The 12,531-nt window shown below is 45.3% G+C and overlaps 1 protein-coding gene across 1 annotated transcript in view; it reads left to right on the top strand.

The window, feature by feature from the left end:
• MYO1A (myosin IA) overlaps positions 1 to 12,531 on the top strand; it is a 359,821-nt gene that overhangs the window by 135,905 nt on the left and 211,385 nt on the right. Inside the window, exons 7-8 of the mRNA XM_086959948.1 lie at positions 4,236 to 4,299; positions 11,229 to 11,327. Coding sequence (XP_086816074.1) covers positions 4,236 to 4,299; positions 11,229 to 11,327 — 163 coding nt within the window. The remainder of the gene's footprint in view (positions 1 to 4,235; positions 4,300 to 11,228; positions 11,328 to 12,531) is intronic.

Raw genomic sequence — 12,531 nt, 5'->3', positions numbered from 1 at the left:
GACCGTTTGCGAAACAACCTTTTGTCCGCTTACAGCGGGCTTAGTGCCAACTCATTGCTTACCAGTGGTTGGCTTAATTGTAGCTTTCATGTGCTTGCTTTTTATTTATCAGCTTGTGCAGGCTTTCCTTCCTCCTATTGTTTGTGTTCTTCCTCTAGAGCATAATCTGATTACATGTGTCCTTGCACTGCTTACCTTTATACAGTGAAGGTATCAACCTAGGCCGTAATAAGAAGCTTGCCCACCTAATAGTGGCAGGACAAGGACAACCCACTTCCAGTTAAAGGCAATTTTTATTAAACATAAGTCAAAAAGAACATAATTACAGTTATAAAGTTAAAAAGCATGTGGACCATGCATGTGTAGTACAACAAATTAGAATTGAAAAAATATAGAGCAAATTACTTGAAAATAAATTACACAGAATAACAATAATTCATAAAAAAACACATATAAACTCTCTATAAAAACATATAATGAGTGTTTTGTCGACGAGCATTGCTGCGGCCAGCGCCTTCTTCAAGACAGAAACTCAAATACCTAAAATTAAAATCACAATTAGTGACAGAGAATAAAATGTATTTCCCCTTAAAAAACACAAAAAAATGTATAGGCCGTCATGAATTCATAAATACAATGCACTGTAATAGGAAGTGGGGAGGAGATAGTCCTGTATATTTAACAAGCAATCCCAAATATGGGGAATCAAAAGGAAGCCTTGGTGCTCAAGGTAAAAAGAAATAAGGGTAAACTGAAAATTACATAGCAAGGATAAATTGTCCAAAGGCACAGTCTATGATCACTTGTCCTTAGAATGGTAAAAGCATAAAGGCCAGAGTGGAAAGAGCACAGGATAGGCACGAGGAACACCTAAACTGATATCTTATATTTTTATGATAAGCTGGCCTATCTCTTAATGTGGATACTACATCCGGCTTACATGTCTGGAGAAATGGAGAGCAAGACATGAACCGTACTATGAACAAAAATTATTTTCCCATTCTTATATTCTTTTATAGCGCCTGAAAAATACAAGGATTAAAATGGGGGTATATTTACTTCCAAGCTACAAAATTCTGTAAATGTCACTTTCAATAGATGTGTGAGTTACAGCACTAATATGCCACTTTAAATAGGTACACGTTTGAGATGATGGAATAAACTTCTTGGTAAAGTGGAATGATGCTGGGATGTAGTGATTCTTAGAGAAAGGAGCTGTGGGAAACAAGAATAGCCTGGTTTCAGAAAAAAGCTTAATACTTTTGTTTTCGTGTGGATCAACTGCTGTAGATAACATGCCTACCTATTGTGTAAATTCCAAACCGTCAAAACTAAAGATGCGTAGAGACACGGTGTGGAGCGTACTCTGGTTAAAAGGCTGCAGTAACGGATTAGGGAGCTGTAATTAACACAATGATAGCGAGTGTAAAAAAGAGGTAAACCAACTAATAGTCCTCCTAAGGTCAATAGTCCTATGTATAGTACGATTTGCATACCTTGTAGAGATGGACGTATCCGTGAACCTTGATAGCGGTTGAGCGGAAGTCACGCTCAGGCGTAAATGCGGTAAAAACAGTCAGGGCAGCAATTCGTCCTGAAGAGACAACCACAACGATTGAGTGGAGCGCTAAGCGATGTGTCTTAACAGAATCTAATTAAGTCAAAGTCAAAAACCACTTTATTCGATTTTGTTAAAAATCATAAAAGCATACTACAACAAAAAGTTAATCCAAGTACATTTAAAAAGATTTCATACAGTACAATACAATTAAAAACAATAAAACAATCATATTAAAAAGGACTCATCATGTGCAAAAAAGCAATATATACCACGTTCATCACTGACCCCACTATTAAGCTTGTAAATTCCTCTTCCTGATCCGCACAGCGGCAACGAGGTAATTTGCCACACTAAACATTACCAAGGGCGAATCAAGCATTTGTAAAAACAGAAGAGCAGGTTTTGCTTGCATAAATGCTTTCTCTTTCAACAACGGTAACAAATACTTTTGCCTAGGTGCATGAAAAAAAGGGCAGAATAGCATAAGGTGCATATTGTCTTGGATGGTAAAATTATCGCATTTGCATACAGGCGCGTCCTCAGGCTTAAACCATCCCTGTCTGTCACAGAGTACCAAATAATTCTGGTTGAATCTAAACTTAACCAGGAGCCACCTGTGAAACGGAATGTTGACTAAGACAAGATATGGTTGGATAGCTACACAAGTGATTGTCATATAATGTGCTCTGACCATGGGTTTTGTTAACTGGAGTTGTTCTCTCTCCAAAGACTTAAGTTTATGAAAGTTTTCCTTGACCCAAGCTAGGTCTGCTTTTTTTAGGTCAAGCGGGGAGGAGAAAATCTCCGGGCGTCCAAGTTCTACAGAGCACTTATGAATATACGCCAGCCAAGCAATGTCTTTATATTTGTCGAGTTTTAAACAATCCATCAGAATTTTATCAGTCCCTTTAACGCAGAACACTGCGTTAAAGGGACTGATATTTATCAAGCAGCAGTACGCCACAAAAACTGGCGTACTGCTGCCTGATAAATACCACGCTGGTTTCTGCGCCACGGAACTTCATGAAAAGTGAAGTTCCGATGGCGCAAGGGGCCTCATAAATGAGGCCCCAGGGGCGGAAAGGAAAGAGTAAGGCCGCCAGATTAATATAAAAGAACGGAACGCTCAACGGTGTCAATCGCGCTAAGCGAGAAGAAGATCTCAACTCACCTGAAGACGGGCAGCGTCCTTGCGTGTGGAAGCGGGCTGGCAACGTGCTTTGGAAATAAGCCAAATGCACTTAAACGGCCTGTACGGATAGCCCACACCTATATATACAGGTGTAAATGTTCAAACTAGGTCACCTGACACTAGCGAGTATTTAGGTAATGAAGCTTGCCTTTATGGAACTACTTTTCAAACTTTGGTTGAGCACTGCATGAGAGTGCATGTATTTTCCAGCTGTCTCCCTTGTGTACTTTTCTGCCCGCCCCACCTTGCCTCCTCTGTAGTGCTTTGCTCTCACCTGCAAGCGTCTCCACTGCCCTCTTCTGTGTTGTACTCGCCCATTGTGCTTCCCCCCTGAGTTCTTCTCTCTAACCGTGTGCTTCTCCCACCCACAGCGCCTCGTTTCTTTCTGAATCCATGTGCTTCTCTTCCTCCCGAGCTCCATGTTCCTCTCTTCCATGTTGCTTCCAGTATTGCTTCCCCCACCCACTTTTAGAAAAAAAATTGCGAATGCGCTTTTTTTTAATTTACCGATCCGAAAAATAAAAATAAATAGCTTGTGTTATTTTGCATGCTTGCTCACACCCATAAAACAACTAGGCTGGCTCACCATGATTTCTGTTGTTTTTTCTTCTTTAGCCATGTTGCACAACATAAGGGATACTCTACAGCTTTAACGAAAAACCATTGGCAAAGCCAATAGGTCCCAAAGATGACACCTATTGGCTTTGCCAATGCTTGTTTTCTTTTTGGTTAAGCACTCCATGGGATTGCATATGTTTTCCAATGACCTGCGTTGCATACTTTTCTATCCCCCTGCAGTCTGTGTTTCTTTCTGTTGCCCATGTGGATCTTTCCAGCCCTTCCACGTTGCACTCGCTCTTGTGTACTCCCCCAGCCCCTTGGTTGCTTTCTCGACTGTGTGATTCTCCTTTGCCTGCTCCACATTGCTCTCTTTCACATGTTTGCGCCCATCTTTGCTCTGTCTCTCGTTATCTTTGTCATATGTTTCCCCCACCACGCCCTCCGTGTCACTTCTCCCACCAGCACCCCTGTGTTGATTCTGCCCCCCCCCAACCTTGCCCCGTGTTGCTTCCTCGCCATGTGGGCCAAGTAGACATTTGCCTCCAAGCATGATTTTATGTATAGAACCGTGTGTGCATTTCTTTTGCTCTTGTGGAAGATTTTTACTACAAAAATGTATTTTTGATGCAAAAAACTCTTGATAATGGTGGTTTTGTGAATCTTTCCCCAAAAATCCTTTTTGGTAGGTTATATTGATCTACTTTGTAAAAAATATCTTCAAGTTCACAAAATTTGAAAGATCTTTCAACAGCCTAATTAAGTCGGAGAATGTGAAGTTTCACAACTTTGCCCAACCCTAGTAGTGAGGCCAATTAGCCGATTTCCACCCAAAGATCAGCAGCATTGGTAGCCAATCAGAACTTGATATCACTAAAGCACACTTTTGCTATTGATTAAAAGCTTTTCTTTTTCATCCTTTAGGGAAAATACATGGATATTGAGTTTGACTTCAAAGGAGAACCCATCGGCGGCGTCATCACCAATTGTGAGTCTCCTGAACATGCCCCAAATGTTTCTGAAGGTTTTTAAAGTTAAAAGTTCCCTGGTCAGAGACTTCTGGGCGTGGCTGTTAGAATGCCGTCACTATATATCTATATATTTTCATGTCAATGGAACAGCCTTGGCTTTCCTTTCACATCTATTATAATCTGCATTGAACCAAAATTACAATTCCCACAATACATCTTCCAGAAAATATGTGGCTACACACATTGGAAAGGATTCACAAACTTATTTGTATGTGTACATCTACCTTGCATTTGCAAATCATCTTTTTTCCAAAGAGTAAAAATACTTACAATAATTAGAAAATTTGATTTTGAACACTGAAAAAGATTTCCGTGTTTTAAATTTACTCCCTGGGAAGGAAGAAATATGCCTTAAAAAATCTGCATACCTAATACAGTTAAAGTTTACAAACTTTTTTCAGACCCATTCTCATCCTGGGTGCGGTTCAAAGACAGGAGTTAAGTACTCTCAACGGTGGGAACAGGCAGGGAACACGCTCAGAATTGATGGATGTTCAGAGGAGGCGTTTTCTCCATTGGAAAAAGTACTTTTTCCAGGACAAAGTTAACAGTGTATTTGTCCTCCCATTGGGGTGTTTGCTTGAGCTTACTCCCTTATACGAAAATTGAATTCGAGTACAATTGCTGCAGATTTCCAGGAGTACTCCTGAAAAAAAAATCGAAAATCTACTCCAAATAGAGAAGGAAACCTCCAGGATATTTTTGTGATGGGGTCCCTGTGCTCGTGAGCTCTGTAATAAAGCCCTTCAATAGGAAAGATGTACAGGGAACGTGAGATGCTGTCCGCTAAGGTGCCAGCTGCTTCCTGTGCACAACAAGCGAGCGTCCCTCGGGGCATCATTACTGCTGCTTGTTTTATTTTTAACCAGCAGAGGTAGAAGGATGCCTTTCCTGGGCTACCCAAGGCCAACGTCTGGCAAACATGGCAGCCTCCATGCTCTGTTTGTTGACTTTGGAGGCGTGCAATATGTAGTTGCACCGTTCTGGCTGATATCTTTGTAATAAATAACAAGTATGAAAAGTTATGGGCACTGGAATGGGGAATAACATGCGGACCAAGGAACACTGGGACATTTCCGCATGTCACTTTCAATTCCGGGGCCCAATGAAGCACCCTTTAACACTTGCCATTTACTACCTCCTTTGTGAAGATGGTAATGGCAGCGAATGAGTGCTGGGGGATGAGGCTTGGGGTGGAGTGGGAGAAGGGCTGGGACATTCTGGGGCAGTGTTATCTGCTCACAGTGGGTGGAGGTCGGAGCTATACCTCTGGTTGTAGCCCATGCCCACAGCCATTGTTATTTACCATCTGCAGATTCGCACCTGGTAGAACCAAGTCCAGGGTTTCCGAACCCCGGATGAACAGGTTCAGAAACATGGAGTCCCAAGAAGGTGCCCAGACAGAGTTGCAATGAGGCCCTGAGCCTTGCTGACAATGTAGATGTGCATCAAAAAAGCAATTGCAACGCCAATGGGTCTCAGGTTTGGGATACATTTGCCAATGTTTTTTTGTTGCCACGCTGCACAATATCCTTGATAGAGGGCAGCATGGTTAAAAAAAACAACAAAAAAAAACCTTTTAGGTAGCTTCACTTGTCATTATACAGACCTGCCCACCATGCATGTGTGTGCCTACAAAATGACAGGTCCACTTTTTGTTATTGTTTTTAGTTACCAATCTGAGTTTTTATTTATTTATTTAATACATTTTTATGTAGCGCAGACTTTACCCAAAGCTGTCAGAGCGCTTCACAATAGAACCAAGTATGTTACATGAGGAGAATATTACATATTTACACGTTACAGAAGCAAACGAGAAACAAAAAAAAAAGGTAAAATAAAAATAGATCGCAGTCACACATAAAATACAATAGGATAAAGATTGTACGGGCATAGATACAAATTTACAATAACGAAAGAACTTCCTTGAGGGACATGAAAAGGGGTGTATTAGTTCTGGAAATGTCTTTGGAAGAGTAGAGATTTGAGGTCGGTATTGAAGGTTCGGGTAGAGGTGGTGGTACGGAGTAATGGAGGAAGCGAGATCCAGATTCTCACCGCATTGCCTGAGACGGATTGAGTTATCGATCTTTCCCTTTTGAATGTGGAGGGCTCAAGCAGTACATTTTACGCATTATGAGACGGTCTAGAGCCTCCAGAAATGTTCTGTTTATTCGCAAGGTATCGAGGGAAGGAAGTGTTCAAGGCTTTGTGGGTGATACAGGCAGTCTTGTAGATTGATATTGCCTCAATAGGAAGCCATCGAAGAGAAGAAAAAATGGGTGTGATGTGGTCACTTCTTTTGGCCCCAAATATAAAACGAGCCACTGAATGGAGAACGGATTTAAGAGGTGAAAGTGGGATTTGGGGAGGCCAGCAAGAAGAGAATTTCAATAGTCCAATCTTGAGAGAACCAGAGATGATACCAAGGTTTTTTTAGGTCTTGCTCTGGAAAGAAATGTCGAAATACCCCAGATAAGGCGCAGTTGGTATTGTGCATTCTTTGCAATGGAATTGATGTGGGAGAGTAGATTGAGCCTTTTGTCAAGTATGACACCAAGGGATTTTGAGCTGTCGACACTAATAGGTTTATTGTTGAGTAAATTCAGCTGATCCAGCCAAGATAGAACAGGAGGAGGAAAGAGTGAGGTAGAGAGGAGGAGGAATTCAGTTTTGGAAGGATTCAGAATGAGTTGATGAGCTAACATCCAGTTTTGAATTGAGTTGAGAATAGAGTTGAGGATTGAGATATTGTGTGCGGAAGACACCTTAAGGTAGATTTGAGTGTCATCCGCATGGAGATGGTAAAGGATCCCAAATCTACTTAGAAGAGTTCCTAATGGTTTCAAATAGAGATGAACAAAGAGAGTGCAAGGACCTACCGCCAATGAAGACGAAAGACTGCTTGCTATTTTGATCATTTGGGATCAGTGCGAGAGGAATGAGGCAAAGCATTTAAGCACTGTGCCTTCCAAACCCATTCTCTGTTGGAGTGTTAAGGAGAGTGTTGTGATTAACAGTGTCAAAGGCTGCAGAGAGGTCTAGAAGAATTAGACGACAAGACTTCCCTGAATCGAGTATAAGCAGCACATCGTCTATCACTTGCAGCAGGGCTGTTTCAGTGCTGCAGTTTTGAATTAAATCAGACGGGAAATTGTCAAGAAGATTATTATTCTAAATATATAGGGAAAGTTATTTAGCTACACATCTTTCTGCGATTTTCGCAAGAAAAGGGAGGTTAGTGATGGGGCGGAAGTTGTTGAGGTCGTTTGCATCAGCGGAGGGTTTTTTAAGAAGTGGGGTAACCTGTCCTGTTTTGAGGGCTACAGGAAGGGAGCCTTGGCTGATACAGAGGTGAACCAGACAGGTCCAGTAGGAAAGAGTATGGGCGTAGAAATCAATGGCAATGTCACTAAGGATGGGGTCAAAAGAATGGTTAGAGGGTTTTGTTTCTAGGATATATTTGAGCAGGGCATCTTCAGAGATGACGTCAAAGTTTTGCCAAATGACTAAGGATTTGCGCTCCACTAAAGGGGTAGGATGAATGACCTGATTCAGCAGTGATTTCTCTGGAGAATCGTCAGGCTTGATGGTTGGGGGAGGGCAGTTTGGAGTTTTGATGAGTTCAAATAGTTTTTTGGGTCTGTTTTTAGATGAGTCGAGGAGGGTTCTGAAGTGAAGTGAAGAGAATAGAGGAGATGGGGCTGGAAATGTCCCGTAAGCTAGGAGAGGTGAATGAAAGGGGAAAGGTGTCAGGTAGAGTGGGGGGGATTGGAATAGAGGGTATTTGAAGAAAGAATATGTCTGCTAGGTCCGAGGGAGGGAAAAGGAAGGGATTCCCAAGGGGGGATAAAGGGTTGTGCAGCAATACTGGCGAAATGGGAGGATGAAGAGATATGAAAGGGGTTTGTGAAAAATTCAGGGTACAAGGAGAGGGGGAGAGCGGGTAGGGAAAAAGAGAAGGGGGAAAGGGGGAAGTATGGAAAGTTAACAGGGAGATCAGGTTGTAGGAAAGGTGGATTAAATAAGAGGGTGGTGGGCAGGGTTATGGCAGAGGAGTTAACATTGGAATACCGGGAAGGTGCAGAGTGGCAAAGGAGAGTGTTAGCCAGAGGTATGGCTGATACGTTGAGGGGAAGTTCACATTGGGAGGGGGGAAGAATGGGAGAGGAGGGAGTAGGGGAAGAGGGGGGCAGAGGGTCGGCCTGTGCCTCCCACAAGAGCGGCCTATTGGAGTATAGGGGGGTCAGGGGAGGAGATAGAGAGTGAAGGGCGGAGCTAGAGGAAGAATCAAAGAAGATCACAGTTGCCGACGTGGGAAGTAGGGAAGGGACGAGGTGGTCAAAGAGAGAGAGACAAGTGTCTTTAGCTTGAATCAAGACAGTACCATTATTATATAGTGAAATAGTGAGTGAGCCATTAAAACAAATGGAGGGGGAAATTTTTAGCTGCTGCCCATGTGGGATTGATGAGGAGGAGGTGACCTTGAAGGAGTTATAGAAGCTGGTAGACCAGGAAGGGATGTTGTCAGTAAAAAAATGAAGTCATTTTGAGCTTCCCATAACTACCATTATGGAATTGGTCAACAAAGAGGGAATCAGGAAATTGTTCAATGGTGTTATGCTTGAACCATTTTGCTGAAGCTTTAGACAGATTAGGGGATAAATGATTTTAAAGCCGTTAACTCTAGACTTAACTTGAATGGCGGTCATGTTAGGAAAATGAGGAGGATGAGGGTGGTGGGGGAAGAGGAAGGTGCCACTAGGGTAGCGACAATGAGAAGAAGTATAAGAAGAAGAGGGCACATATTCTGGCATTTAAATGAAATTATCCAATTAATGTGAGGTCAAGAGGCGTTCAGGCTAGCAGGGCAAAAGTCTCTGGTCCAACCAAATATTTACTGCAGCATCAAGGTGGGATATTAAGCTAGCTTGAGTCCAGTGGCCAAGTGAGCAAGGGACCCACGTCTGGGCATATCCTGCCACCAGGGTTTGCGCCCTCAGAGTGTGAAATCCAACGTGGGTATATATGTCTCCTTGTGGTTCTCAATGTTGCGGCTGTGTCAGATTATTAGTTATCAGACTCTGAGCCTCCGGCGACCATCAAAGTTACTCAGAGAGGGAGGTGCACAGAGCCCAAGCTCCTTTCCTCTGAAGAGAAGGGTAATTGAGGAAAACCGTCTGATTATGCAGAGAGGAAAATGTAGTATAACAACCTTACAGCCGGAAACAAGACAGGCAGTGAAAAGAGTAAGCCTACTAGGTAGCGTCAGATCTTAATGAAGTTATATTAGCAGTGTGAGTCATATTCATGGGCTACAAGCAACCGCTGGGAGTGTAGGTAAAAGTTGGACCAACTAGTCAGTTTCCAGACTCGAGAAGACAACCCCTGGAGGCAGCCTGCGTTGTACCAAGGCCGGGAAAGTCAGGGGAAAAGCAGAAGTCAGGGATGGTCGTTGGCTCTCCGGACGGTCGGGCCTCTTCATGAGGCGGCACAGCAGTTTTGACGAGCCGGGCCCCCTAGAAACCCGTCTAGAGTAACTACGGCTGCTGCAGGCAGGATGAGGGCACTCCCATACCTTGTTACTGAGTTGGCAGCGTGGAGATCAGAGCGTTCAGGCCCCTCCGAGAGGCGGCGCGGCAGCTCAGATGGACAGGGCTCATCAGGAACCCCCTAGAGCCAAGCACATTGCAGCGGGCGAATTGAGGGCCCACTCTCCCCTGTCCCAGAGTTGCATGTCGACTCGGGACCCGAGCGGAGGGAAGGGGATGCGGGCAGCTCCCACTGTGCTTGGTCGTCCCCGTGAAGGCGTTTGCCTCGGCGAGAAATCAGCAGACCCTTGTTGCAGAGCTCACGTAGACCGTTGAACCTCCAATGCGAGCTAGTCCCCGTAAGGCCAGTTGATTCGACAAGACAGCTACGAACCCACCCATGATGCGGGGGGCAACTCTGATGTGAGGCGGTCACCAGTAGGCAGGTGCGCAACACCCATTGGACTCACGGGGCTCAGCTCGTCATGAGCCATGGAACGCTCGCATGCGGGGATAATTCCCCTGCTGTGCTGAGCGTTCCACGGGAACGGGTGTGGTCATGAGCTCGTCATGAGCACAGGAGCGCCGTGCCTCATTACGAGCTCGTCTCGTCATGAGCATGCGGGCGCCGTGCGCGCCCACCTCCCCCAGCACAGCGGGAAAATAGCCCCCCCGGGGAAGGGGTTAAAGCAGGCAGAGTGGCAGAAGCAACGAGGAATGGAAGCAACTGGGGAAACAAAAAAAATATGCGGTTCAGAAGCACCCCAGGGAGGGTGGGGGGCATTGAAGAAACACGAGGGCGGGCGCAGGAAAATTTAGCAACACGGGGAGAGACAGGGACACAGAAGCCGCACAGGGGCCAGTGAGGGTGTAAACACCATATGGAGAAACTCACAGGGGCGCAACAGGGAGTGGCGGGGAGAAGCACTCTGGGACAGGCACAGCACAAGATGGGGAGAAGTGCACAAGGGAGTCGGCTCACAAACACATGCATTCTCTGTGAATCCTCACACAGAAGGAAAAGTAGTTCCTAATATTGAGTAGAGGCGCCAGGCAAACACACACATTGTAAAGTGGAAATGCTCTCCGGGAGAAACTAACAAAAGATTGAAAAGCTGGTGCATGAATAAGAAGCAGGTAAATGAGAGTGATAGGAAAGCAAACAATAGTATGCAATGGGCGGGCTCCAAGCCCCTCTCTGATCATGGTAAGCCACAATATGACTCACAAGAGACAGCATATGTGACATGTGTTGTCTAGCAGGCTTGACCAAAAAGAGCTGTAAGGTCTGTTGTGGGCCCTAAATTCACCATCTCACTCACACTACGTTTCTTTTTTGTTTTGGGCACTTACAGATTTGCTGGAGAAATCTCGTGTTGTGAAGCACGTGAGAGGCGAGAGGAACTTCCATATCTTCTATCAGCTACTTGCCGGAGGGGCCCCCGACCTGATGAGTAAGTTCGACAACCAAGCCCCGCCCATAGCACCCTTGGCCGGATTATCAATGCCGGGCACCGGGCAATCCCCCGGTAGGCTGTCAGGGGTGGGGGACGGTTTTTGGGCCGGAGGCCGGTTTTGTTGCTGGGTGGGGCGGGGGCTGATTTTTTGTACTGCACTCAGTACAGTAGTGAAGTCACTAGTCACTTACTACTGTATGGCTGCGTCTGCTCCTTCTCACTGTCTCCTCGCTCTGTGGGGAAAAAAAGCATAATTTAATTAATCTAAGGGCAGCAGTCTCAGGGCCATTTTAGGAGGTGGGTCGGGTCGCGTGCACGCGCTGAGCTGTGTGCAGATGTCTCGACCACTGCAGCTGTGTCTGCGCGGCCTGCTCAGTCTTTAGTTTACAGTTAGTTAAGTTCACCCACCTTGTGGGGGTGGGCGGGCCCGGCTGTTGTTGGTGGTGACACATGCGCATTGGGGCTCGCGCAATAAAGTGTGCGTGACCCCGATTCCAGAATCCAGAGAGACCGTGACGGCGAGAGGCCCTTCCTCTCAGTCGCCACCCTGCCTATAATTTAATTATTTCTAGCCTAGCCACCCCCCCACCCCACCTTGGCCCTGCCTGTCCCAGTGTGAGTGTCCACAGTCCCTGGCTGCTGCCGAAGGTTTGCCAGTGCCGCCCGTTGCCAGGTGAGTCAAGTGTTATTTGCATTTTGCAATCAGATAATCTCGTATCTGCGCACTGTGCATTATCTCAGCTAAATAATGCACAGTGCGTAGATACGAGATTGATGCATGTGAGATAAGTTATCTAGACAAGAGGTGCAACTTACTGGGAAGCGCCGCGCACGTGAACGCTTCACAAGAAATGGAAACTGGCCATTACTTGTTGGCAGCCATCTTCGCCCTTTCTCTGACTCCAGGGGCAATAATTGAGTTTATTCTGAAATTGCTAACCGTCTCCTCGTCCTGGAGCGCCAGCTGGTACTGCTTTTCAACTGGTGTCTGTTATGTAGTGGTAGGTGATAATGCCGCCGTCTTCGTTTCTTGTACACATCTCTATTTACGATCAGTTGTTGTCAATCCAATCGCTGTAACTCTATTTTTCCCTCCACCTCTGTAGAGTCGCCGCTCTAGTCATTCACGCTACGTAACGACGTGACGTGAACGGCGGCCATTTTGGGGATTGCGCTTTCCCGAGCGCGATTAGTCGGGCGC

This window comes from Lissotriton vulgaris, chromosome 1_1 (genome assembly GCF_964263255.1).
Source record: "Lissotriton vulgaris chromosome 1_1, aLisVul1.2, whole genome shotgun sequence".
NCBI classification, from domain to species: domain Eukaryota; kingdom Metazoa; phylum Chordata; class Amphibia; order Caudata; family Salamandridae; genus Lissotriton; species Lissotriton vulgaris.
The sequence above is the reverse complement of the archived record's forward strand: the minus strand, read 5'-3'. Positions and strand labels throughout refer to the sequence as shown.